Below are 27076 nucleotides of genomic sequence, written 5' to 3' on the forward strand. Positions count from 1 at the left end.
GGTTCCAGAGCCGAAGCGCAAACCCTCAAATAATGTCTCTGAATAAGAGATCGCACATGTGTGTTATTGTTTGACATCGTTTGGAATTGATACACAATAAATAATTGATGGATGAACGGCGTTAAAGATTAACAGTGGACATTTATTACAATATGGAAGCCCATTAGTGACACTGTGACTGAAGAGAAAATCCTGTAAGTCATTATAATGAGTTAGCATCTCAAAATAATAAGTTAGCATCTTAAAATAATGAGTTAGCATCTCAAAATAATGAGTTAGCATTTTAAAATAATGAGCTAGCATCTCAAAATAATGAGTTAGCATCTCAAAATAATAAGTTAGCATCGTAAAATAATGAGTTAGCATCTCAAAATAATGAGTTAGCATTTTAAAATAATGAGCTAGCATCTCAAAATAATGAGTTAGCATTTTAAAATAATGAGCTAGCATCTCAAAATAATGAGTTAGCATTTTAAAATAATGAGCTAGCATCTCAAAATAATGAGTTAGCATCTCAAAATAATAAGTTAGCATTTTAAAATAATGAGCTAGCATCTCAAAATAATGAGTTAGCATCTTAAAATAATGAGTTAGCATCTCAATATAATAAGCTAGCATCTCAAAATAATGAGTTAGCATCTCAATATAATGAGTTAGCATCTCAATATAATGAGCTAGCATCTCAAAATAATAACGTAGCATCTTAAAATAATGACTTGGGATCTGAAAATAATGAGTACGTATTTCAAAATAATGAGTTAGCATCACAAAATATTGAGTAAGTATTAAGTAATGACTTAATATCTCAAAATAATGACTTGGGATCTGGAAAATGAAGAGTAAGTTTCTCTAAATACTCTTGATCCTTATGTCCAAACACTAAGATACTAAGTCAAAACATTATAATACAATACAATATTTTATTCTCTCTTGTTCCTCACAACGGCGTGAATGAGCTTCCGTACACTCACGTAAAACTTGGTGAACAATAACGGAGTATTATACAATGCAAAAATAAATATTAGTAGGAAACACGGGCTGATTTGTAACAGCAGAACCAGCTTTACAAACTAAGGCACCAGCAATGCAGCACAACTAAAGACGCGTTTAAACAAGCAGGGGCTTGTTTTTATGACGCACTGAATACAAATATTCTTTTTAGGTGTAAACTACGTGAAAGCCCGTATTTTCTGCTTGGTGTTTGGGGTATAAAACAGCGTGCGGCCTCGTACCGGGACCAACAGAATAGCGTCTCTGTGTCGTGAGCTCGTGGTCCAAAACGGTCACAATCAATTAGAACAGAACGCGTCGAACGAAGCGTCACAAATTAAACGTAAGACGTCAGCGCTTCAGCGTCTGAGAACAAAAACAACAACATTCCTTCTATAGCGTAGATCTTTCAGTCACTTGCAGCCTGATGAGGCTTTGACTCAATATGACAGAAGCATGTCAAATATATGTATAGAACCCTGCTCCCCGTCATCTATGTTAGACTACGTTATAATATGCTTTAACGCTTAAACCGCTTTAGGCAGAACACTGAACTGGGATTTAACAAAATCTATCCTGCACAAACGTCTTTTAAAACACTAGTGTGGTAAATATTGACATCATTAATGATACAATCACTGCATGGACACAAATCCATCTGTGGTGAAAACTATTCATTGTTTCTTTTGGTCCGTTTCCTCTTAGTTTACCACCCAGCAGTTTAAAGTTTCTGGGAGGAGTAGTACACCAGTGAAGCCCTGTTGAAGAAGACGTCTGCCGTCAACCTGGAAGCTATTGTTGGGAAAAACAACAGCACCAGACGTTACCCATTTGGTGGTAGATTGGTCTGTGGGTGGTGCGTTTGTCTGTGCGGACAGGCAGCTAATCATCTCCTAGTGATTGATATCAAATCTCATCTGCAGTACTCTGCATGCTGCTCTTGTTCAAACGTCTCTCTGTTTGGTGTATTCTGGTCTTTATTCATAAGAAACAGCTGGGAGGAATCAATCAGCTGCTGCGGGATTTTGTTCTGTGAAGAAAAAGACAGGACTGCACCAACCGAACTAACTAAGAAATAAAAAAGACATCCTTTGCAGCCGAGTTGCATAAGTTATTGCATCTTAGCAATGTGGTTTCTGGACCGATGTAGATAAAAAGGGGAGTCACGTACGCTCGGTTTTCTACATCAATCACGTGGTGGGAGAGAAAGGTCACGAGGTCCAAAGCGGTAAAGGGAGCTGAAGTGTCCAGCGGTAAGGAGCACGAGGCGTGTTCGGGACCCTTCACTCTAGAGGAGCAGCGGAGATGCACAGGTTGTTTAAGGCACAAGCAACTTGCACGATCTTATCGAAGGTTGAGAGGTTGGAGGTGCGCTCGGAGACCGCGGTGAAGGGGCTCTCCACGGGGCCCGTGAGCATGGCGCACCGGTGCATCACCATGGAGATCACCCTCTCCACGTGCCTCTGCACGCTGGCCGTCTCCGAGGAGGCGTCGGGGCTCGGCGGCGAGGCCTCGGGGCCTCGGTGGGCCCCCTCGCCAGCCATTTTGAACAGGGCTCCTCTGGCGGCCACGGAGTCGTCGATGTCGAGGTCGCGGCTCGCCAGCACGACGTCTCCGGGGAGGAGCTTGCACAGGAACCCGCAGCCCTCCGCCAGGGTTTTGTCGCTGACGTTTCCCAGCACGCCCCTGGAGACGAAGGTGACCACGCCTTGAGGCGCCACACCGATCAGATACTTTAACACGTTGGGACTCGGCCCCGCCCCCTGAGAGCTCGGCACCGCCCCCTGATGCTGATGCTGCTGGTTGACCCGGGAGACCGGCTCCTCAAACGGCACCTTGAAACAGTCCACGATGACGGCGCAGTCCGGGTGGGAGGCGCGCAGAGCCGCCGGCAGGTTCTTCCGCAGCTCGGCCCTGGAGGGCCAGAAGACGGCCGTCGGCACCAAGGTGGAGGACATGATGTTGACCATCTGGTGCACCGTCCTGGTCACCGTGCCGACCTTCACGCCGAAGCGGTAGGCCAGGTCCTGGTTGCGCAGGTCCAGGCGCAGGCGCATCAGCGTCAGCAGCAGCTGCTGGAACTTGGAGAGCTTCGCGGTCTTCATGCCGTCCATGTGCGGCGCCAGCAGCCACATGACCGTCTCCAGGACGAAGAAGTTTGGCAAGCCGGTGTAGAACTTTACTTTCTCCGCGTCGTTCCTCAAGGAGTTCTCGGAGAGGGACATTTTGTCCACGGACTCCCTGAGGGTCTGGTTCTCCTTCTTCAGGGCCCTGAGGACGTCGTCGAAGTTCACCGCCGTGTCAGACGTATGAGCAAACTTTCCTTTCTTGCTGTCGCTCATGGATTCGTCGTCGTCGTCGTCGTCGTCGTCTTCGTCGCTGCTGGGGGAAGAGGAGGCGCTGTCCTCCACAGCGGCCCCCGGCTCCCTCTCCTCGGGACGCCCCCCCACCGTGGACCGGCCCTGGCCCTGCAGGAACAGCAAGGCGTTGGCCGCCTCCACGCGAGCTTCTTGCTTGTCCAGGATCTCCGGAGTATCCGGCTCCTTCATCTCCGGGGACGAGGGAGCGGACGTGAACACGGACGGAACATAATCTGGAGAACGAGGATTCTTCACCTGTTTACCTGCATGTGGACAAAAAGAAGAACAAGCTGAAGGATTTAGAGGTTACGCTTACACTATCGTGATTACGCCACACTGTACAAACAGAATTTAAAGGGCCAGTGTGCAGGATTTAGGAGGATTTATCGGCAGAAATGTAATATAATAATCATAACTATGTTTTCATGAGTGTATAATCACCCAAAACTAAGAACCGTTGTGTTTTCGTTCGCTCAGAATGAGTCGTTTATATCTACTCCTCACAGAGTCCGTGTTACACCTCCATGTTTCTACAGTAGCCCAGAAGGGACAAACCAAACACTGGCTGTACAGAGAGACTATCAATAATAATAATAGTATGTTTATTAAATGACTTCTTAAAACCCATTTTTACAGACTTTTATGTTGTTATTAATATTATTTCTTGTAAAGGGAGGAGTATTCAACCTCACCACTAGATGTCACTAAAGCCTACACGCTGCTCCTTTAAATAAAACCAGAAATCTTAAGAAATAATAATATTAATAATAATACGCAGACAAAAACATACAGAGATTCAGTCCAGGTTGATTAATAATATCTATTTGGGTGAAAACAATGATAGTGTGCTCAGAGTTTATGCTATTTTTTTTCAGAATTGTGTGCATTTTATGTTTTGTATTCAATGGAGAAAAAAATTGCAGGTGACTTTGTACCTGCCGGTGTCACCGTACCTGTATTTGGCAGGTGCTCATTGTATTCCCTGATGGAGGTATGCTTTAGATTAGAACAATCCCTTTATTCAAAGATCATTTATTGTCATTATGCACAACAAAATTGTACACTTGTGGCCCATTTCCAACACGACAAACACGTGACAATCACAACATAAACAGTAGAACATTCCTGAAGTGCATTTCAGGAGGAATGTAAACAGCAGCAACAAAAACATGGTAGGTGAACTATGGGATGTAAACCTTTTATTACCCGTCAGCAGGAGTCGTCTATAAGTGGGAGGAAGGTTTGGGTGGTAAGAATACAAAGGCACAATATGGGGATTTAGCTAAATAAAGAGGGGGGAGGGGGGGGGGGGGGGGGGGGGGTATGTGAGGCTATTTTAGCATAGATGGTGCCTTTATATTTTATTAATATCTTTGTTATCTCTGATAATGTAAAGGGACTATGTTTTTTAACTTCAAAAGTAATAGTAAAATAAAAAAAAAAAAATTACATTAAATAAAAAAAAATCGACATGAAAAATAAATAATACAAAAATAAATAATACAAAAATAAATAAAATAAAATAAATTAAAATAAATAAATAAAATAAATAAAATAAATTAAAATGAAAAATCTCTCTGTAAATATTTCCAAACAAACCCTTCTTTATACTTGTTTTATTTCCGTTATTTCCGTCTCCGTACCTGAGATGAAGTGAGTGCTACACAGCCGACTGCCGTCGTTCGGTACCCAGCCCTCCCGGTTAACGGCGGCTATCCAGCGCTGCTTCCTCTCGGGGTCCCGGGGGAACCGGTAGAATGATAAAGAAGTGCCCGGTGTCCGTCTGTTCCTGCAGCCCGCCACCACGCACGTGTGCACCATAGTAAAAAAAAAGGCCACGAGCGGAGCGGAGCGTGGATGTGTGCGCGCGGCTGCTTGTTGGCTGTTTTTTGACTCCCAAAATGGCGGCCGCGGCTTGAGGCAAGGGGGGGGGGAAGAAAAAAAAGCTCTAGCGTCGTCATCAACGGTCGTTCTGTATTCGTCGATCTGATTGGTCCGTATTTAGGCGACGTCACTGACATTAGATCTGTACTCACGCGGTGCTGCAACGACGCTAACGGCTCAAATAAATATCAGGGAAATTAACAAAAAACGTCAAACTTATTTAAAAAATAAATAATATATATTTGTTTTAATGTCAATATATATATATATATATTTACATTTTATTTTTAAATATTTATTTTTATATTGTACTTAAATATATATATATATATATATATATATATATATATATATATAATATATTATATATATATATTTACATTGTATTTTTAAATATTTTCCTTCTTTTTAAATTGTATTTAAATATATATATATATATATATATATTGAACGTATTTCTTGTAAATTACACTGTATGTAGATTACACATCCAGTTTAGACACGCATCAATACATACTTAAGTGTATTAGACTTTAAAAGTATTTCATTAATTTCAATTTAAGAGTAGTAAGTAAAGAAATACTTTTTTTTGCCAATAAACTATACTGTCAACCGATACACTTTTGTAGTGTTCCTGTGGTACACTGAGGTTTTCTACTGTATGAAATGATCCAGATTCAAACAATCAAAGTACTTTATATGAAGCTCCGCAGCACAGGAACAACATACCTGTACTCGTGGTGAAGATCAGATCTTTAAACGCGTGTACTCAAGTACTGTGGGCTACTTAACAAAGTACAAGTACGTCAAAATTGTACCCGAGTAATTTAATATTCTGCTATTTTATACTTCTACTTCATAAAACCTCAAAGGGAAATATTGTACTTTTTACTCTATTTATTGAAGTCACTTTGAATAATCTGAATCTATGTACAAGACAACATTATGATGTATTATATAAGTTCATAACAAGACTTTAATGATCCCAGACTTTGATACCAGCAGCATTATGCATTTATTCTGAAACGGTTTGTTTGTTCTAGAAGCTGTTCTGGAGTTTATTAAAATATCTTTCTAATACACTGCCTTAGAGAGCTCCTTTCCATAATATGTGTTTATTAACATTATCATATACAGAGGAGATATATCCAGTACAACTGACTCACCGTGCATCAAAACTATTTACAGTCTAGACATAAACCTTAATTAACATTTTAGTTTTCTTTACAGACGGATGAACCAGGTGTCCCGTGGGTCCGGATGTCTCTACGTCAGTGTGACGTAGAGACATCCGGACCGTGCACAGTCCGGATGTCAAGTGGAGCGTGCACAGTCTGCACACGGAGGTGTTCCTGGCTCCTCCTCCTCTAGTGGAGCATGCACAGTCTGTACACGGAGGTGTTCCTGGCTCCTCCTCCTCTAGCGGAGAGTGCACAGTCTGTACACGGAGGTGTTCCTGGCTCCTCCTCCTCTAGTGGAGCGTGCACAGTCTGTACACGGAGGTGTTCCTGGCTCCTCCTCCTCTAGCGGAGAGTGCACAGTCTGTACACGGAGGTGTTCCTGGCTCCTCCTCCTCTAGTGGAGCGTGCACAGTCTGTACACAGAGGTGTTCCTGGCTCCTCCTCCTCTAGCGGAGAGTGCACAGTCTGTACACGGAGGTGTTCCTGGCTCCTCCTCCTCTAGCGGAGAGTGCACAGTCTGTACACGGAGGTGTTCCTGGCTCCTCCCGTGTGCTCCAGCCTCCTCAGCTCCGTCAGACACAGGATGTAGACGGGGGTCTTGGTCCCAGCAGAGCAAATCCTCCTCAGTTCCTCCATCCGAAACTCCGTCTGTTGTCCTGCAGAGGGCAACGCAGAGCAACCGGTTCACAAAGTCATGAAGCATGCGAGCAGATAACTGGAATATTTATGATAAAACTCTGTTTCTGATGCATCCATTAGGATATGATCGGTGTGGAGGTGGTTATAAAAACAGAAGTAACGTATCTTCATGAATCCTCTCACTTCCTAACACTCACACCAGCTGTTTAAACAATAACCGTGACGTATTGACTTTGATGAGGAGAGTTGTGCAGTGCTGACCTCGACTCTCTTCAGTGAACGCGTTGATGCTGTGGACCGCCTGGTTGAGGCTGTTCAGAGTCATCTGCTTCAGGTACTTCGGTAAACTCTGGAACTCGCTCTCTGACACCTCAGACAACCTCACGGCTCTGAGAAGAGAGAGACACACACACACACACACACACACACACACACACACACACACACACACACACACACACACACACACACACACACACACACACACACACACACACACACACACACACACACACACACACACACACACAGGACGTGAATGACACGAGGACGGCGTCAACGAAGCAACAAGATGGAAGAAAATAAACACGAGTAGACAAAGAGAGGACAGACAAAACTAACCACCTGTAAACACTTATGACTCTACTTTAAATGTTGTGTTTCTTTACTCTTCTCCGTGGATCAATCCCTGGTCAGAGGAACGCGTATTTTTACCTGATTTTATCATCGTAAGGCCGGACATTTGGGTGCACAACCGCCATGGCGGTCCTCTTCAACTGAGCCTGGGTCAGAAGCTTCAAGGTGAAAAGAGAAACCGTGAGAACATGGAACCTGATGTTCTGTCAAACTGACTTAAAGTCTCTCCATGTTGTTTCTGTTTTAAGCCGTGAAGTGATGAGGTAAACGCTGGGCTCACTTTACAGATGTCCTGCGTCACAGAGCTGAGGTCGGGCATCTCCGGGGTGCTCTGCTCCCGCTCGTCCGTCCTGAGGCGGGGCGTCCCAAAGCTGAACTCCTGAGTGGGTCCGTCCAGCTCCAGACCGGTGACAGCGGACTCCTTTTTATGCCCCGACGTCTTCTTCTGCATCTTGGCACTTCTCTGGAGGTTTAACACGAGACAGGCAAACGGTAAACAAAAGAGGCTTTTGGTAAAAATGACAGTTTGCATTAATATTAATAATGACGGTCTATCGTGTAATTAAAATGTGCACCAAGGCGTGTAGCTCCTCCCACAATAAAGACATGTGGGGATGATTTATCTTCATTGTGAATTAGAATAGTCGACAAACCACCCGGTGGACCACAGGTTGAGTTCCACTAATCTGGGAGGAAAAAGTGCTTCTGTCTTACGGTTTGTAAAGAATTTCCCAAAACAGACTCCAGGTTCGGCATCTCCGGCATCTCCTTGTCCTCCACGCCCGCGACGGTCACACCCGGAACGTCGTATTCCCAGAGGCGCTTGGAGCCGGCCGCTGTGCTGCGAGGTGACGGAGGGTCGGCGCCGTCGGCCTGCATGTTGATCGGCTCGGCCTTACGAGCGCTCTGCCAACACAAACGTGTTAAAAAAACCTCTGGAGCTGAACGTATTTTTGAGTTCAGCGATTCTGGATGAACAAATGCATTATGAATAATTTAAGCTTGGGTACGTTTCTGGAGGTGGCCATGCGGTTCATGTACGGGGTTTGAAACGCCGGGACCTCGGGGGTGGAGGGCAGGTTTCCAGGTTGACCGGGGGGGGATTCCGGGTCACCGTCGCCTTGTGCCGGTTGGGAGCGGCGGCCGTTCGTCTTTCTGATTTTGAACCCCGGAGTGTAAAACACAGGCGGCTCTGGAGACACCAAGTCCTGTGCTGAAGCCAATAAAGAACAATGTGACGAGATAACAGGTTTCAGTTCATTCCATCGGCCTCTCTTACGTTTCACAATGAGGATGATGGAGTATGATCAGAACATACCTGTTGAGTGCAAACCCTCCATGAGAACGTTCACTGGTGGTACCGGCATCTCTAGAGCTGGTCTGTAAAGGAGAGGACGCTCATGAAGCAGAAATAACAGACGGGCCAGCAGGTCACATGTTACATCACGTAATGCTCCTCACGCTCTACCTTTGGGGCTTCTCAACGTTCTTCCGGAAAAGGTCCATCGTGAAGTCGTTGTTCAGACACATGGTGTGCTCCGAGAGGACAAAGTCGGGCATCGGAGGCGTCAGCAGCTCGTCGTCGTCCATCCGCAGGGCACGTTTGGGGGTCAAGGCCATGTGCGGCGGGGGTCCGGGGGTGTCGAGCGACGGGTGGGGGAGGCTCAGCTCGGGCATCGGGGGAACCTCAGAGCACAAACCGGCCAGAGCCCGCTTCATCTCCACCTCGGAGAGGCCGAAATCAGAGAGCTGAGGGGTCCGCAGCACGTCGGTGAACGGCGGCGGAGGAGGTGGTGATGAGGAGCGGCTACCTTCATCATCCTGCTGGCTTTCTCCTTCTCCTCCTTCTCCTCCTCCTCCCGTTGATGATTTAGTTTCATTCTCCTCTGCTGCTTCATCTTCAGCCTCTGGCGCCTCATCTTTGGCTTCTGTGGAGGGAAACAGTCACAATGAAAGATATTCTCTGGTGGTCTTGTCAGTAAACACTCACTGGTTGGTCTCTGGTGGTCTTGTCAGTAAACACTCACTGGTTGGTCTCTGGTGGTCTTGTCAGTAAACACTCACTGGTTGGTCTCTGGTGGTCTTGTCAGTAAATACTCACTGGTTGGTCTCTGGTGGTCTTGTCAGTAAACACTCACTGGTTGGTCTCTGGTGGTCTTGTCAGTAAACACTCACTGGTTGGTCTCTGGTGGTCTTGTCAGTAAACACTCACTGGTTGGTCTCTGGTGGTCTTGTCAGTAAACACTCACTGGTTGGTCTCTGGTGGTCTTGTCAGTAAACACTCACTGGTTGGTCTCTGGTGGTCTTGTCAGTAAACACTCACTGGTTGGTCTCTGGTGGTCTTGACAGTAAACACTCACTGGTTGGTCTCTGGTGGTCTTGTCAGTAAACACTCACTGGTTGGTCTCTGGTGGTCTTGACAGTAAACACTCACTGGTTGGTCTCTGGTGGTCTTGACAGTAAACACTCACTGGTTGGTCTCTGGTGGTCTTGATATCCGTATTTTTCCCAGTGTTCCTTCAGCGTCTGGATGTCCGTGGAGACCTTCTGCTCCATCACTCGACAGGCCTTAATGAAGCTGCTCACCTCGGCCTCCTGCCCTCTCTGCTGAGCAACCTGCCCCTTGATCTGCCCCTGTGTGAGGCAAAAAAATATTATATATATATATATATATATATATATATATATATACACACAATATTTATTAATATTATAATTACTTATTTAGTTTCTGTTTTTACCATGTAAAGCATCTTTGAGTACCTTTTAATGCGCTATACAAATAAAATGTATTATTATTATTAATAAGCCCACAGATTTGTAGTGCGTGTGTGATTAAAATATGTAATATATTTATATAATATTGTTAGAAACAGGCCAAATAATACATTTAAACTACTTTTATGATGGAGGATTTATTAATCATTATTTAGAAACATTGTGAAAAAAATGCTACCAATAGCATTTTCATAATAATTTAACTTTTTTCCTTAAAAAGTACCTTCAGCTCCCTGACGTCACAGTTCACTTCGTGATATGCTCGAATGGCTTTCGCCGTGGAGTCTGTAAATAAAAGACGAATATTAAAACTAGTTGAACTATCGAAACAACAGGCTCGGTGGTCGTTAACACACACGTCTCTGCTCACCGCTGTCGTCGTCGTCGTCGTTCCGGTTTTCAAACACTTGCTGGAGCTTCACAGTTTCGGACTCTAGAGTCACCGCGAGCTTTCTGAGCGCGGTAAAGAACCGGGCCGTCGGGTCCATTTCAGATTATAAATTATATAAAAATGCAAAGAAATTCCTGCAATTACTTCCGTTTGTTTACCTTCTCTCCTCCCGGCAGGAAAAAACGGTTTGTTTTTACCGCCTTTGTTTTCCCCGGCTTCAACCGGAAGCTTCGTCATCTTCTTCTTCTTCGTGGATTTTAGGCGCTCAATGTCCAAATAGTCTCATTAGCGCCTCCTGTCACTTTTCTTTTAAAATTCCGGTATTCGTTCCCAGACATTAAAAAAGGCTGTGAAGTGTGTTTTACAGACTCTCACACACACGCGCGCACACACACACACACACACACACACACACACACACACACACACACACACATACACACACACACACACACACACACACACACACACAAACAAAAGGCAAGCATATCAATTATTAAGGCTCAAAAACGCAAATAGGCCGACAAATAAATAGCAGGTATAAATAAAATAAAAAATTGTAAAATCCCCTTTTTAAAGTTTACAATCAAAAATACATAAAATGTACTAAAGTTACAATGATATACGTGTATATATATGTGTATATATATGTGTGTATATATATATATATATATATATATACATGATATACATGTATCAAAATTGCTAAATGGATATCTTGGTAGTTAGGATTTCTTTTATTTTTACAAATCAGGAGTGCAAATGACTCGTTTATGATTATATTCTTCTTATACTTTGAGGAAACAGATGTTGTGCATTGAGGCATCCAACATCATTCAAACTTCTGTGTAAGTAATTATAATTGAGTGTTTGCAGTAGAGGAAGCAGTACTCAGATCTTGTACTAGTGAGTTAGTAGTAAATGTAGAAAAGTTACATTTCATGAGCATTTTAATATTGGGCATTAGAGGTCAGTGCTCTCTTCCCTTAATAGGCCATAATCAAACGTTAAATATAAAAAAGAAAAAGGAAACGAAATACAGCAAATGACATATTTATACTGTGAAAACAGTCAGAAAAGTATTTCTCACTACTTGAAACACTGTGAAAATATGAAGCCGGCTGCTGCAAAATGTAGTAAAACTACTAGTTTAATGTCATTTCACTCCCCCCCCCCCCCACTGATTATAGTTCCTCCTCTCAAGGAGAACTCTTATCAGACTACCTGGCTCTTCAGGTGTATAAATACTGGACTCACAGTGAAGGTCAGTACTAACGTGCACACGGAACAAACACGGTGAGTTCAAAAAAAGTACATCGATTTACAACAAATTCAGTCATTTCTAAATAATGATGAAACATTTTTAACTGTTTTCTTATTTATTCATATTTTCATATTTATTCGTATTAGTTCTGGAGCCATGGCGATGTTTGGAAAGGTCTTGGAGCCAGTGGGCTACATGCAGACCGTGAGGTGAGTTTTAGACTGCTGTTAAATAAACACATTACACTTTCCAAAAGTAGAAATCGTCACATTTGTACTACATGATGTTTTTTTCAGGGTCCTGGTCCAGGGCATCTGCTCCTATCTGGGCGGCAGCGCCACAGCAGAGGAGAGCGAGTCGGCCAAGAAGAACCTGGACCACATCGACCAGGAGCTGGGAGCGTCGGGCCACGGCCTGCTGGACGACCAGGAGGTCCACCGGCTGGAGGACGACCTGGCCGTGGTGTACTACCAGCTGGGCACAGCGGTGAGGAAACGGCCCCGTTCTGGGATGCTTAGTTTACATAGAGGCAGCTTTTATTTTGAAGGGTAGTCTAATTTCAGCTGAGTAAGGGAGTGTTTTATTGTGAAGGTTCGGAGAGAGTAAGAAAAAAAAGCTAAAATAAACATTTTCTTTTAAAAGTGTTAAAAATCACTTTTTCTAGTTCATCTCCTCTAACATCCGCTGTGTGAGAGGACAGCTGTTTGAAAAACTCCTTGAAAATGCAGAATCATAATTTGGAGTCCTGACTCTTGACAGCAAACATGAGCTCACCGCTTTATTTGTCAAAAGGAAACACTTGACTTGTTTCAATGCGCTGCTCAAGGACAGAAGCTCACCGTATCTCAGGACTTTGTTTCCACTGATTTATGAATTTGAATCAGAATTCCGGTTTCTAGTTTTAAATATATTTGTCTTAGATGAAGTGTTCAGTGTTCTGCTGCTGGACGGAGGGAGGACACACGCAGCTCCTTTGAATCTAACGAGTAGTTTTTATGGTCCAGGGCTCTTAAGGCGGAGCTGACCTTGAGGAGGAACAAGCGTGCTGCCAATTTCCTGAACTAATGCGCGACTGAAGCCATCATCCTAAGCGTATTATGTAAATGTGGATATGTGGCCGGATGTGTGACTGCAGCATCTGTTTAGTTCTACCAGTCAGTATTAACAGGCTTATGCTTTTTATTTCCTCTAATTATTTCAAAAGGTACAAATATCAGTTCATCGCTGACGTTTTCCCTGTCGTCAGCTGAATTAAGTGAACTAAATAGACAAGAGACACAACACAACTACAAAGAGACACAACACGACTCAGAAGATAAACAAAAGGACCACAAAGAGACACAAGACAACAATAAAGAGACTCAAAACAACTACAAAGAGTCAAGACATGACTTAAAAGAGACACAACAGGACCACAAAGAGACACAAGACAACTATGAGAAGACAGAACTCGTCTTAAGAGACACAAAACAACAACAGACAGTCACAACACGACTTAAAAGATAAACAAAATGACCACGAAGAGACACAAAATGACCTCAAAGACACACAAAACAATGATAACGAGTCATAATACAACTTAAAGACCACAAAGACACACAAAATGACTACGAGAGACGCAACAGGACCACAAAAAATAAAAATAAAACTACAAAGAAGGGACATAAAACGATCACAAAGATAAAGATTGACCACGAGACATATTCTGTTGTAGGTTATATGTAGTTACAGTTATTTATTAATATTCCGTCATACAAAAATTTCTAAAATTGTTGCTTTGGCGTCACTTTATTACACGGAATAAATCACGTAACTGTCAATAACGTACAAATGAAGCCTCTCTCGCCCCGGCTTGTTCCAGGTGAGGGCCCAGTCAGACTTCACCAAGAAGGAGACGGAGGTGTTCCTGCAGTACGTGCAGGACTACCGGCTGGAGCGGCAGCTGACGGCGCTCTACAGCCGCCTGATGGGCGTGTCGGCGCTCACCGACCAGCCCACGCTGCTGGAGGAGCTCATCCTGAGCCGCAAGCCCAAACGCTGGGAGCTGAGGGAGTTCTGCGTCAAGGTCGGTGGGAAAAGGTGGAGGGGGGGGGGGTCTCTGTGTGTGTGTGTGTGTGTGTGGGGGGGGGGGGGGGGGGGGGTCTCTGTGTTCAACTTGTCTCCCTGCAGGGGGTCATTAAAAGTTTCATTTCACAACTCATTATACAAGGACACACACTCCTGCAGGAAGCTTGAGATGACGCAGCAATCTGACACACACACACACACACACACACACACACACACACACACACACACACACACACACACGCACACGAGGAGGAAAAATGACAGAAAGCAGAAGGACATTCGGACAAACTCCTTTTCAGCTGCACGTCCCACTGATATACAGTTTACTCTAAAAATACATGAAGGAGTATTAAGAAGTATTAAGAAGCTGAACGTCAGACATCACTTCATCAAATATAATGCAAATGAAGTGAATCTTCCCTGAAGTGTATAAGAACAAGAAAAGCATGGAGGAACACAGCTGTACAGGATTAAATATGCAGCTCTCAGACCACAGAGATAGATTTAACAGAAAAGAAGAAAAGAACAACATGGAGGTCCTGTGGGGGACACACACACACACACACACACACACACACACACACACACACACACACACACACACACACACACACACGCTGCATCCATCTTCCTGGTATGAAAATAAACTGAATATTTAATCCAGCAGAGCTGTGACCTTCTGTTGTCTTTCTCTGTGTGCTGAGTTGGCAAACTCTCTTTCTCCTCCTGGTCCAGGAGCAAACTTCATCATCCAGCAGAAGGAGCTGCTCGGGTTTTAAACTCCACTTTAAAACAGGAGTTTGAAAGCAGCAGCGTTACATAACTGTGACTACCGTGTGACACGTTTGAGCGCACATGTTGCCCTGTGTTTGCATACGGTCAAATGGAGCTTTCTCTTTTATTTCGGATGTTAAATTGACCAAAATAACCCCGAGTGACCGGATGGTCAACTTCCATGACTCCATCTGCCCTAGTGCCCTTGAGCAAGACACACATGCGAATAACTGGACCTTAATAGATACTGATGTCACTCGTTATGTAAAATGATTATCTTTTAAACACATGTGTGGGCCTGACCTTCAACCAGCATTTATTAAACTCTATATGTGACATCAACTACAACTAGAGACACAAACCGACTACGAAGAGACACAAAATGTCCTCAAAGACACACAAAGTGTCCTAAAAGAGAAATAAAGTGTCCTCAAAGATATACAAAGTGTCCTCAAATAGACAGAAAATGTCCTCAAAGACACACAATCTGACTACAAAGAGACACAAAGTGTCCTCAAAGACACACAAAGTGTCCTCAAATAGACAGAAAATGTCCTCAAAGACACACAATCTGACTACAAAGAGACACAAAGTGTCCCCAAAGACACAAAATGTCCTCAAAGAAACACAAAGTGTCCTCAAATAGACACAAAGTGTCCTCAAAGACACAAAATGTCCTCAAAGAGACATTAAGTGTCCTCAAAGACACAAAATGGCCACAAAAGAACACAAATTGACTACAAAAAGACACAAAATGGCTAAAAAGAAACTCAAAACGTCCACAAAGAGACACACAACCGGGGCCTGTTGTCTCATATTCTGTTGTCTGCTACTCAAAGTTTCAAATAGCGTCTCTTCATCAATATTATTTCACAGAAGAACGTCTAAAGTTGTTGATTTGGTTGATTTATTCATCCCTGTATGTGTCATTGTTTTCAGGGACATTTAAAGAAGTAAGAAAGTCATTCAGCACCGCTCCTGTTCTAAAGACAGACGTGGTTTTCCTCCTGAGAACTCTCATGATTCGCCTCAGCGCTGAAGCAATTTCTGCTTCAAACCGGTGCTGAACGAGTGATTAGTTTGAGTCGTTCTATTTTCGGCTGCATAAAGGCACCGAGGAGTAAAAAACATAATTTCCTTCCCTGTGCAGTCAAAGTGAACAAACTCGATAATAACCAGCCGAGCTTCATCCTGCGCCACGAGCCGAGAAATCCACAGTGTGTGTTTTATACTTTGAGGGGAATCTAGTGATCAAAGTCACCGCTGTGGACTCCAGACCGGAGAACCAGACCTTGTTGAGCAAAGGAACCGCAGCCGTGTTCCTATAACCTTGAAGAACTTATCATATGTCAACACGTCGAGGGTGATAAGAACACGGGAAAATCAGACAAAGCCCACGAACGATAAGATGAGGAATAAAAGAACTCTCTGAAATCCTCTGTAACGTCTCCAACGGCTCTGCAGGTCTTGGATCTCACAGGGCTCACTTCACTTTGAGAGAGTGAGTCCAAACAGTCAGAACCAGCCTCTGTTCTGCTGTAATGATGAGGTTTCTATACGTCTCTGGTAGAGACCTGTCAATCACTGTGTAGCCCCGCCCCTAAATCATCCCCTCTTTATGGTGTGTTTGACTCTAAATGGAGCATAATGTACTAAATGAACATCATGCTGTATTGAAGAAGACTGTAAACTAGAGATTGAGACCATAAACTCATGTTTACAATGTTTACTGAGGGAATAAATCAAGAGAGAAGTAGAGTCATTTTAGACTAGACTTCTATACAACCAGAGGAGTCGCCCCCTGGTGGACACTAGAGAGAATGCAGCTTTAAGACACTTACGTATCGGCTTCACTCGGCAGAACCGGAGGTTGCCAGCTTGGGTCAAGGTTCCTGCCTCCCAAAAACAGCTCCAAGGCCTATGAAGAGCCAAACGTCCCCGACCTGTAACCACAGCACTGCTACATCTCTATAATCCGCAGGTTGTTTCTAGTGTCAACAGAGGGAGAGTAAACACCGTCAATAAAATGTTTCTTTATTTGCTTATTGTCTCAGCGTGGTCGGATACAAACAAAACGCCACTGACACACTCAACAGATCGTCGATTCTTTGTTATACAGGAATCAATTTTGCACAATTTCTGTGGTTCTAAAAGTTATTCATGAGTGTTTAGAACATTGAGTTAAAATGACTTCTTTGGGGAAACTGAAAAGATGGAAGCTTTAATTTGAATAGCATTCATGTGGCAAAACGAAGCATCTGTCTCTCCCTGCAGGGAGGAACACGTCACGAGCTATTTCTGACCACTATCTGAAGGCTTTTATCTTCACTCTCCACAGATTAACTTCGTGCTGGGCACCGGTCTGCTGTGCCTCTTCACGCAGGCGTCTCTGACGGGCAGAGACCAGGCCCTGCTGATGAAGACCTGGTCCGACCGCATGGGCGCCCTCTACAGGAAGATGAAGAACCAGGGGGGCCGCTGCTTGGGCTACTTCCTGGAGCAGGCGGAGGGCGACGTGCGGCAGCAGCTCCAAGAGGCCGTGCAGAACCGCGCGCCACCAGAGGAGGCGGCGGCGAGCATCCTGAAGACCCTGGAGAAGAACTACGATTGGCTGCGCTGGGCGGTGATGCTCCACCCCGCCGTGGGACCCATGGAGGACGAGAAGGACGAGAAAGACGAGAAGGACGAGAAGGACGAGGAGCCGGAGGACGAGAAGGACGTCGCGCCGCAACAGCAGCTCAACAATTTGATCTTTGTGGCGTCCGAAGCGCCCGTCCCCCACGTGGTGGCGTGCTACCGCGACACGCCGACGTCGCTGGACAAGAGCCGCATCCACCAGCTCATCGTGGACCTGGAGTGGAAGATCCCCAACCCGCCGCCGGAGGTGTACGCGTCCATCGAGGAAGACCCGGGCAGGGCGCGGCGCTACCTGGCCTCGCGCATGCTGAGCAAGCTGCAGGAGGGGCTGGGGTCCGGCGTGGCGGTCCACGTGGTGCCGGGCAGGATGGAGATGAAGTGCAACTTCCCCCCCGCCTCCTACTACCTCTACGAGTACAAACACCGGCTGGCCTCGGGCACCGTGTGCGTGTTTGGATGAGGGATGAGAGTGAAGGCTGTCCTCACACAGATGTTTCAATAATCACGCCGTAGCGTCGGCTTTATTCTCTGTTTGCTTTCACAGTGGCATTAACATGTCTTGTGTAATATTACAAATAAATGTCATTTTAGAGAAAAAGGAAAAATGACGTACGTGTGTGTTTTTTTTTTAAGCCTTTCCTTTAAAGCGAAATCCCAGTTTAATACAACTTGGGTCTTATCTAAGCATCCTTAATCCAGACTTAAAACATTCTCAACAAAGACGATGAACACTAATGATTTCAGTGAGTCCATGAGAACATCCCCTCTGTTCTGCTTGTTTGAGATACTGAGCAGCAAACAAAGAAGCACAACAAGTCAGACCATCAGACGGGTGAGTGTTCAGAAGTGTCGTCAGAGTATCTACATCACTATTTGTAGGTAAAAACCCAAAATGTGAGCAATCCGTCACTGAACAGGAGCGCTGTGCTATAGACTGAGATGGATGTTTGAACAGGTGATAATCAGGAGGGGATTTGGAGGAAGCAGATTCAGATCATTTATATCATATATATCATTGATTATTGGTTGTTTATAGTAGATTATCAGAGTGAATCCATCGCTGAAGCCGATCTATCGGTTTGGATCGGCGGCGGTAAACGCTTCCCCCAAAAATTGCCTCACGTTTTTTTTTTTCTTCATACTTTACTAAATGAACATCATGCTGTATTGAAGAAGACTGTAAACTAGAGACTGAGATCATAAACTCATGTTTACAATGTTTACTGAGGGAATAAATCAAGAGAGAAGTAGAGTCATTTTAGACTAGACTTCTATACAACCAGAGGAGTCGCCCCCTGGTGGACACTAGAGAGAACGCAGCTTTCGGCTCTCTCTCCGTTGGTTGCCTCCTGGCTGAACTAAAGGACGCTGTCCGTGGTGCTGAAGCAGCAGATGGATTTGTAATTATTGCTTTTTTCGGCTGGTTTTTAGTCTTGGCTCTTTAATATTCTCTAAACTATTTACAGCTTTAACAAAATGAACTGGGTCTGTTAAAATGTAACAAACTGGGGCGACCCAATAGCCCAGTAGATCGGGGCGCCACACACCACATGGGCCCAGATGACCTGAGCAGCGAGGCCTCAGACCTCAGACCACCTTACTCCACTTGTGCCGTCTCTTTCACGATCAAATAAAGGCACAAAAAGGCCCCAAAAACATATCTTCAAAAATGAGTTTTTTAACGAATTGTCTCCTTGTTATAATTGTACTGCTTGCCTTTGTTTAAGTGAAGCTGGTGGGTTTGTTGTTCGGCTGCTCGTGTTTCTTGCTTAGTCTTTTGTTTTCATTGATAGAAATGACAAAACTACAAAAATAACCAAAATGTCCGCTCGAGACGTTTCCATAAACGTCGAGGCTCTAAATCGCAGCATCAACAAGGAGGCAGAGATCGAACGTTTGACCCGTCTTTACTGTTGAGGTCTGAGGTTATTTGACTTACAGCTGACAACCGTCCATCTCCATCGGTGGTTTTAAAGCGTCCGTCTCGTGTCCACGCCAGGAACCAGCCACGGCCCTACCGCCCAGGAAACGTCCGCGTCTCCCGTCCTAAAAAATAAAAGTTCTGCATTCGGTCTCACACGAGTCCGCCGTCAGTGTCGAGCTCAACCATCTTCTCTAAGTCCCTCTTGACATCTGGGAAGCCCTCCAGCGCCTCCTGAAAGTCGTCCCAGGAGAGGGAGAAGCACTGGCAGTCGGTCAGCGCCTTCACTGTGGCCAGATGTTTGCCTTTGGTCAGCACGCAGGTCTCTGTTGTACACACACAGAGGGAGCCACAAGAGCGCGCTTAACGAGCGAGTAAGACCCTAACGACGGGATGAGATCTGACAATTAATCCCAAATTAAATAACCGGACTCAGATGAGTTGTTTTTTCGGGAAGCCTGCTTAGCTTGTGAACGCTGCAGAGATTAGGACCTGTTCCCACTTTAAAGCCAGAGAATTAAATAAATCCCCCAAATTAGAAAATATAGATTTTTTTTTTTTACTTTGGTTTTTAGAGTGAAGAATGCTTCTTCTTGCTCACATATGAAGATAAACGTGTGAGTGAACGCTGAGCTCTGATCAGCTGGATCTAAATCCACGGATCACTTACTTCCATTTCACAGTAGTACTATTATCAGAAAGTCTAAAATACTTCTTAATTGAAGTAATTAACGCACTAAATGTCCACATGGAAGTTGCTTAAACTTCATTTTTCACCTCTCTTACATCCACAAACTGTGTAAATTCAATCACCTTGTGACAGATAGCTTTTCCTTCATTTGTCCAGATTTTGAAACATCTGTGTCAGCACCCCCCCCTCCACCCCCCAAATAAAAATGGCAACAGCAACATCTTTTCCTAGAAGCACGACCCCTGTTACTGTAGGTAATCCACAGAGCGAGCCGTCAGCTGTTTTCTCAGGGACCGTTTCTGTGGTCGAGAGCGCTTCCAGTGAAAAGCTGCTCACGGCGACGTCTGAGGATTAACCTTAAAAGTGACAGATTTTTAAATGGAGTCTGGCACGATGTTTCTCAAGAGAGAGACGGCAGCATACCATCCAGCAGAACCGCCACACTAAACCGCCGTCAACGTTTTGACAGAGGCAGATATTTAAAACAAAATCTGGACAAAGAACGTATGTTTCCATCTCTCAATACAGAGGTTAATATGATTATTAATTTAACAACCCCCTAAATTTAAGCCTCCAGTGATCTAATCCCAGTATTATCCTGAATAAACCAGCAGGTATTTGAAAGAACAACCTATTATTGTGATACTGCTTCATAAAAAGTCCCCCAATGCAGCATAATGTACATAAAAGCACTTTTGATCGTTTCCATTCATTAAACTCGTTACGTAACACTTAAACAGCATTGTTGTGTACTTATTGTACTTTAGCTTCAGGTGAAACAGATGTCACTGAGAGGTTATTTTTGTAGTGATGTTTAGCAGTGTGTTTGTGTTCAGGTTCTACTACAGTATAGAAACAGACAGGAGAACCAGAACAACAGCAGAGTAATGTTCTGCTGTGTTTTAGACTCCTAAAGGAATCAATATCAGTTTAAGTGAACGTTCTATTTAGAATGTTTTCACCTCTTTAACTTTCTGACGAGGAACTGAAGCTGTTATCTATGTTCTCTACAAAGACACCAGACTCCATTGACAAAAACAGTGATTTAACCTCTGAGAACACAGGAGCTGTTGGTCTACTGCTGCCTCCATCTGTTAGTTAGTGTGTGTTATTGTGTGACTTTAGTGAATCTGAACTAAACATCTAAGGCACCAAAGCCACACAATAACACTAACTAACTAACTAACTAACTAACTAACTAACCGATAGAGGCAGCAGTAGACCAGAGGCTCCTGTGTTCTGTGAGAGGTAGAAATACAGTTTTTGTGAATGGAGTCTGGTTTGAGAGTATAAATATAGCGTACATTAAACTGATACTGATTCAGATCAGATCAGATACAATCCCAGATACCCGCCAATCAGACGTGAATCCAACTCACCCCCGAAGAAGTCTCCGTCACACAGCTCCCTATCGTAGGAGTCGGTCTCCATGAGGACCTGGCCGTGGTCGATGAAGAACATGCGGTCGCCCGGGACGTTCTGCCGGACGATGGCGTCGCCCTCCAGGAAAACCTCGTACTCCAGCTTGAAGAGGACGGCGTTGATGAAGTTCTCCTCTCTGGTCTGAAACATCGGCACTTTTCTGAGCAGCCGGCTGCACATCACCATCAGGATTTGCTGGAGAATGAATTCAAAAAATACGTACGATTAAGTAAATAAATAAGAAGACGAACGGACATCGGGGAGGTCCGAGCTGTACCTCTTTGAGTGCAGAGGACACGGTGTCCATGACGTCCTTCTCTTGGAACCACTTCCCCCCGTAGCGAGCCTGGTAGTAGTTGGTGATGCGGAGCTGCAGCTCCGGTGGGAGCTTCATGAAGGTCATGTAGTGCTCCAGACGGCTCATCTGTGGGAGGTCACAGGGATGGTTTCAGGGTCCACCACCACCACCACCACCACATCAACATTCACACATGACACACGGAGTCACGGTGCTGAGATCGAGCTGCGCGTTTGATCGTGTGTCTGGGACGTGTCTGGGACGTTAATCCTTAAAATTAAGTGTTAAGCCTAAAACCAACGCAAAACTTCCTCTCTTAAGTTTTTGATTGTCTTCTACTCTAAGTAGTCTTATGTTGATGTTATCTTGTTTAACTAAATAACTGACTAATTACGTTACGGTTATTTTATGCCCTGTTTATTGATCTTTCATACGCAAAATTTAAATCATTTTACAGCGCTTGTGAGTGAAAGTGGCATGTTATTGTAGCACAATAGACGAAATAGAAAAATAACAACAACCTACAACAACCTACAACACCCATCAACTAGGAAACAAAAGGAAGGAAAACAAAACACAAAAATTCAACTTGGTCATATCGCTTGTATTGCAGTGAAGAAATAATCCATGAAATATATCAATAAAAGACTGAACAAACAGACAGATGCTCCCTAGATTGGATTAAAGTATCCCAAACATGCTAAAAATAATCCTTATTTCTGTTTCACTGTGTTTCACAGAAGCTTGTGTCCTGCTGAGATGTTCTTACCTTGCTCTTGTACTCCTTGGCGGCCGGGTCGGTGTTGGCGATCATGGTGGTAGCGTTGGCCACGAGGACGGTGTACATCAGACAGCCTGACACCATGCTGACCATGACGATCCACATTTCCACATAATCTGGAGAACAAGACACCGTTTAGTGTGAAACGGTGGGTATTTATATCTGAGGGGAGAATGTGATACCTGTGCTGTTTTTAGAGGCAGACAAAGGCAAAAAAATCTATAATTCTCACTTGTTGGCGCGTCCATGGAGCCGTACGAGAGGGCGATCATCTGGGAGAGAGCTCGGAAAACTCCCCAGGAGTACTTCACGCTCACAGTAGCATTCTGGGAGAAAGAAAACATAATTAAAGGAACACTTCATCCTTCCGTTTATCACAAACATTCAACACATAAAGAAACACTTCATCCTTCAGTTTATCACTAACATTCAACACATAAAGGAACACTTCATCCTTCAGTTTATCACAAACATTCAACACATAAAGACACACTTCATCCTTCCGTTTATCACAAACATTCAACACATAAAGGAACACTTCATCCTTCAGTTTATCACAAACATTCAACACATAAAGGAACACTTCATCCTTCAGTTTATCACAAACATTCAACACATAAAGGAACACTTCATCCATCAGTTTATCACTAACATTCAACACATAAAGGAACACTTCATCCTTCAGTTTATCACTAACATTCAACACATAAAGGAACACTTCATCCTTCACTTTATCACTAACATTCAACACATAAAGGAACACTTCATCCTTCAGTTTATCACTAACATTCAACACATAAAGACACACTTCATCCTTCAGTTTATCACTAACATTCAACACATAAAGGAACACTTCATCCATCAGTTTATCACTAACATTCAACACATAAAGGAACACTTCATCCTTCAGTTTATCACAGAAACGGAAACACTCACGTGTACCTTGTATTTATACCTGTGTACATGTACATCATGACATCATTCCCAGTGTGTACTGAAGGTGAATTAGTCTCACCATCAGGTTTTCCTTTCGGACCCAGCAGTCGGTGGGAAACTCCTCCAGCATCGGCACAAAGTACTGGATGCAGCCGTTCCAGTGACACAGCAGGAAAATCATCATGAAGAGAGACAAGATGCGGAAGAAGAGGCGGACCACCTCCAGGTTCGCATTAGACACCTGAAGGGAGGAGATGACAAGAAAGCATGTGACTTTACAGGCATCTGGTGATCAAACACAGACGTACTGCAGGAGATCCACTCAAAAACATCAAAACGTCTTCATCTTCAGGCAAGTTATCACGTTTCCTCACCGGCTAAAGTTACACTCATCTTCCACTAAAGGAACAGAGAGCAATAATAAAACAATTCAACAAGAGATCAAAGAGTTCTATTCATTGTGCAGACCTGAGGTCCTTTTTATGACTTTAACCTGCTGTAAAAATAAAAGGACGTTTATGACAACGTGAGTTATTTTCACAGTTGTGTTCATCATTTCTGTCGGTTATGATAACATCGCATTTATTGATCTGGAATCGCTGTAAACAAACCGACAGGAAAACGGTGTGTACAGTTGGTTTGTAATCTGTGATTTAGGGCTAATATAATATTATATATATATATATATATATATATATATATATATATATATATATATATATATATACTGTACGTATTGTGATGTTGTAGTTTGATGTATGAGATTGTTAGAGATGCTCTATGTTTTATTCTGTCTAGTATTGACTTGCCTCCCTTCTCTGGTTGAATAAAGGTAAATAACTAAACCATAAATATGATAAATATGTGGGAATCTATTTGACAATGCTCTTGCACAAGACTCCAGGTTGTAATAAACAACATGGACGTCTGTGAAGTGGGTTTGTGGCGTCTTCTGGCCCATAAGAACGTTGGGATGAAACAGAAAAAAAGGAGACTGGAAAAGAAGGAAGAGGAGAGTGCGTTGGCTGGATCACGTGATTCCAAAAGGAGGCAAAAGTAAAACCTGGAAGAGCAAAACATGAGCTGGCACCAGACTGAGACGGAGGAGCTAGCCAGGATTAACTCAACATTGAGGAGGAGGTTTAAAAACATGCAGCGAGCTCAATGTGGCCTTCTGGGGGATTAGTTAAGTAAACAGATTTAAACGTGGAAATAAAAAAAATAAAAAACCTCTTTACAAAGCAAGAGTTTCCACCTCTACATCTACAAACAAACCATTTAGTTCTGCAGCTAGAAGACGGCTGAAGGCGTGGAGTTACATACAACATACATTATGCAGCATCGAGATTCAGTTCCAAGATATATTGTGTTTCGTTATGAGACCACGGAGAACATCAGAGAGAGTTCTGAAGTGTTCTAAGTGTGCATGTAGAGAAACTCCCATCATTTATGAGCGTTCTAAGTCTTCGGATGCCGGGTCCGGTGGAGCATCCGGAGAACGGCTAACTGGGTTTCAAAGGGTCGGGCTTCTGGAGACGCTCGTCTGAACTCACTTTCTCCACTTCGTTGAAGAACCGGACGAGTCGGGACACCCGAGCCAGCCGGATCAAGCTGAGGATCCGCACGAACATCAGGATCCTCATCATCTTGTTGGTCTTGGACGGGTTGTCGTCGTTGTGGTAATGTAGGTCCTGGGATAATGAAATACAGATGTTCTTATTCATTCATATTACTACTTCATATGTCGGACCAGTAATACATAATACTTGTTCCCTCATTGTTTTATTGTAATTATTACGCAAATACATGTGAATATTTTGTTGTATTTGTACTCAAGCAGCGTTGAATCTGCGTGTTGCATAAGTTTCCTATTCATGAATCGTGATGAACAAATAAAGTAAAGACAACGCAGAACGCTGTTGGCTGTTTTCTGCTTCAACAGCACGTTCTTTATGAACAGAAAATGTTTTATTACGTCAAGTATAACTACAATTATTATCCTTTTATTTCAATTATCATTATACAAACAAATGATGCAGAACACTGTTCTATTACCTGAAGTATAACTAGTCGTTGTAAGCATCCTTTTTAATTAATTAATCATTAATTAAATACAAAATCAAAAGTTCCATAAAATACATTCATTTAGGCAAACAACACCAAACAAAGCTATTGCTATAAGAGCAGAGGATTAACATTAGCTTTTGTTTTTGTTTGTTATAATGGATGACAGTTAATGAAGTGTCTAATATTTAAAGTTTGACATGATGAGTTCATAGTTGGTGAAATGCTGTAGCAGCATATTTTCTGCTGACAGCATGTTCATTATGACAAGTGAAAATGTCTTATTACTGGATACAAAACCAAAATCCCAGTTACATAAAATACATAAATTTAGAAAAAAAGCAGGCCTACTGCTGAGAGCAAATTCATATTTCTCTTCTTTCTGAAAAAACAATGATTAAATCTTTACATAATGAACCTGGATTACAATTAATTAAGCATATATTTAAAAAAAGAGAGATTAATTCAAACATGTCCAGTCGTGAATAATGTGCATAATTACTTGTGTGAAGTGACAAAATGCTGCAGCAGCACATTTTCTGCCTCAACAAGCTGCTCATTATTACCGCAAACAGCAGAATGTAGCCGATCGGGAACGCAGCGATGACGTCCGGTATGAACCACGTCCTCAGGTAGCTGACTCGGATCCGCTTGATATCCAGAATGGCTTCCTGTGAGAGAGGACGGAGCAGCAGATAGAGAGGACGGATGAGGACGGAGGAGGACGGATGAGGACGGAGGAGGACAGATGAGGACGGAGCAGCAGATAGAGAGGACGGTTGAGGACGGAGGAGGACCGAGGAGGACGGATCAGGACGGATGAGGATGGATGAGGATGGATGAGGACGGATGAGGACGGAGCAGCAGATAGAGAGGACGGATGAGGACGGGTGAGGATGGGTGAGGATGGATGAGGACGGAGGAGCAGATAGAGAGGACGGATGAGGACAGAGGAGCAGCAGATAGAGAGGATGGGACGGATGAGGACGGAGAAGGATGGATGAGGACGGAAGAGGATGGAAGAGGACGGATGAGGATGGATGAGGACGGATGAGGACGGAGCAGCAGATAGAGAGGACGGATGAGGACGGGTGAGGATGGATGAGGACGGAGGAGCAGATAGAGAGGACGGATGAGGACAGAGGAGCAGCAGATAGAGAGGATGGGACGGATGAGGACAGAGAAGGATGGATGAGGACGGAAGAGGATGGAAGAGGACGGATGAGGATGGATGAGGACGGATGAGGACGGATGAGGATGGATGAGGATGGATGAGGATGGAAGAGGACAGAAGAGGACGGAAGAGGATGGATGAGGACAGATGAGGACGGATGGATGAGGACGGATGAGGCGCGTGAC

At 43.9% G+C, this 27076-nt stretch overlaps 3 protein-coding genes and 1 long non-coding RNA gene across 7 annotated transcripts in view; 1 reads left to right on the forward strand and 3 right to left on the reverse strand.

The window, feature by feature from the left end:
• Positions 1 to 2273: 2273 nt before the first annotated feature.
• Positions 2274 to 5208, reverse strand: LOC137889774 (uncharacterized). The gene is made up of 2 exons (XM_068733803.1): positions 4994 to 5208; positions 2274 to 3613 (listed from the first exon to the last, which is right to left on the reverse strand). Exons 1-2 carry the CDS (start codon positions 5169 to 5171, stop codon positions 2274 to 2276), a joined length of 1518 nt encoding a protein of 505 aa, XP_068589904.1. The 5' UTR covers positions 5172 to 5208.
• A 994-nt stretch (positions 5209 to 6202) lies between these two features.
• On the reverse strand, positions 6203 to 11039 carry ska3 (spindle and kinetochore associated complex subunit 3). The gene is made up of 11 exons (XM_068734312.1): positions 10839 to 11039; positions 10692 to 10753; positions 10162 to 10324; positions 9159 to 9618; positions 9009 to 9070; positions 8701 to 8903; positions 8405 to 8596; positions 7971 to 8153; positions 7769 to 7848; positions 7316 to 7443; positions 6203 to 7071 (listed from the first exon to the last, which is right to left on the reverse strand). Exons 1-11 carry the CDS (start codon positions 10954 to 10956, stop codon positions 6914 to 6916), a joined length of 1809 nt encoding a protein of 602 aa, XP_068590413.1. The 5' UTR covers positions 10957 to 11039; the 3' UTR covers positions 6203 to 6913.
• A 1104-nt stretch (positions 11040 to 12143) lies between these two features.
• Positions 12144 to 12522, forward strand: LOC137890191 (uncharacterized). The gene is made up of 3 exons (XR_011105274.1): positions 12144 to 12155; positions 12270 to 12332; positions 12420 to 12522. It is a non-coding gene; the product is annotated as an uncharacterized lncRNA (long non-coding RNA).
• A 5575-nt stretch (positions 12523 to 18097) lies between these two features.
• Positions 18098 to 27076, reverse strand: part of hcn5 (hyperpolarization activated cyclic nucleotide-gated potassium channel 5) — a 15634-nt gene continuing 6655 nt past the window's right edge. For all 4 annotated transcript variants that reach the window (XM_068737282.1, XM_068737274.1, XM_068737264.1 and 1 more), the window contains 8 exons: positions 26284 to 26388; positions 25207 to 25344; positions 23733 to 23894; positions 22950 to 23043; positions 22706 to 22833; positions 21916 to 22062; positions 21596 to 21833; positions 18098 to 19851 (listed from right to left, as the gene is read on the reverse strand). In XM_068737282.1, coding sequence (XP_068593383.1) covers positions 19679 to 19851; positions 21596 to 21833; positions 21916 to 22062; positions 22706 to 22833; positions 22950 to 23043; positions 23733 to 23894; positions 25207 to 25344; positions 26284 to 26388 — 1185 coding nt within the window. In that variant the 3' untranslated portion in view covers positions 18098 to 19678. The remainder of the gene's footprint in view (positions 19852 to 21595; positions 21834 to 21915; positions 22063 to 22705; positions 22834 to 22949; positions 23044 to 23732; positions 23895 to 25206; positions 25345 to 26283; positions 26389 to 27076) is intronic.

This window comes from Cebidichthys violaceus, unplaced genomic scaffold, assembly GCF_023349555.1.
Source record: "Cebidichthys violaceus isolate CVI_PGR_0920_01 unplaced genomic scaffold, fCebVio1.0.p SCAF_11, whole genome shotgun sequence".
In the NCBI taxonomy this organism is placed as follows: domain Eukaryota; kingdom Metazoa; phylum Chordata; class Actinopteri; order Perciformes; family Stichaeidae; genus Cebidichthys; species Cebidichthys violaceus.

Bases quoted from the DNA above. Each gene is read 5' to 3' on its own strand.
- ska3 (XM_068734312.1), bottom strand. From the start codon at position 10,956: ATGGACCCGACGGCCCGGTTCTTTACCGCGCTCAGAAAGCTCGCGGTG. The intron at 10,754-10,838 runs GTGAGCAGAGAC...TTTTATTTACAG, and splicing joins CGACGACGACGACGACAGCG to ACTCCACGGCGAAAGCCATT. The intron at 8,904-9,008 runs GTATGTTCTGAT...TATTGGCTTCAG, and splicing joins GGAGGGTTTGCACTCAACAG to CACAGGACTTGGTGTCTCCA.
- LOC137889774 (XM_068733803.1), bottom strand. From the start codon at position 5,171: ATGGTGCACACGTGCGTGGTGGCGGGCTGCAGGAACAGACGGACACCG. The intron at 3,614-4,993 runs GTACGGAGACGG...GTCCACATGCAG, and splicing joins TAGCACTCACTTCATCTCAG to GTAAACAGGTGAAGAATCCT.